Raw genomic sequence first — 340 nt, 5'->3', positions numbered from 1 at the left:
TGGCCCCCCCCCCCCCTCCCAGCAGTCTCTCCCCCGTTCCTGGGCACTGGCAGCCCCAGCCCTGCTCACCAGGTGCCACCACCCGCAGGTGACGGTGCCATCCGGCTGGTGAGCGGGGCCGACCCGTGCCAGGGCAGGGTGGAGATCTTCTACCGGGGCTCCTGGGGCACCGTCTGCGACGACGACTGGGGGCTGAGAGAGGCCAGCGTGGTCTGCAAGCAGGTGGGCTGTGGCCAGGCCCTGGACTACAAGAGCAACGCTTACTTCGGCTACGGCGCGGGACGGATCCTGCTGGACAACGTCAACTGCGAGGGCAGCGAGCCCGGCCTCTCTGCCTGAT

General features: G+C 69.7%; 1 protein-coding gene across 1 annotated transcript in view; it reads left to right on the top strand.

Moving 5' to 3' along the window:
* The window catches only part of SSC4D (scavenger receptor cysteine rich family, 4 domains), a 29,786-nt gene that overhangs the window by 23,825 nt on the left and 5,621 nt on the right, over positions 1-340 (top strand). The window contains exon 5 of the mRNA XM_010006044.1: positions 26-333. Within this exon, the coding sequence (XP_010004346.1) occupies positions 26-333 (308 nt within the window). The remainder of the gene's footprint in view (positions 1-25; positions 334-340) is intronic.

The sequence above is a fragment of the Chaetura pelagica genome, unplaced genomic scaffold (assembly GCF_000747805.2).
Source record: "Chaetura pelagica isolate M959 unplaced genomic scaffold, ChaPel_1.0 scaffold49, whole genome shotgun sequence".
In the NCBI taxonomy this organism is placed as follows: Eukaryota; Metazoa; Chordata; class Aves; order Apodiformes; family Apodidae; genus Chaetura; species Chaetura pelagica.
This window is presented reverse-complemented; position numbering and strand designations above follow the sequence as displayed.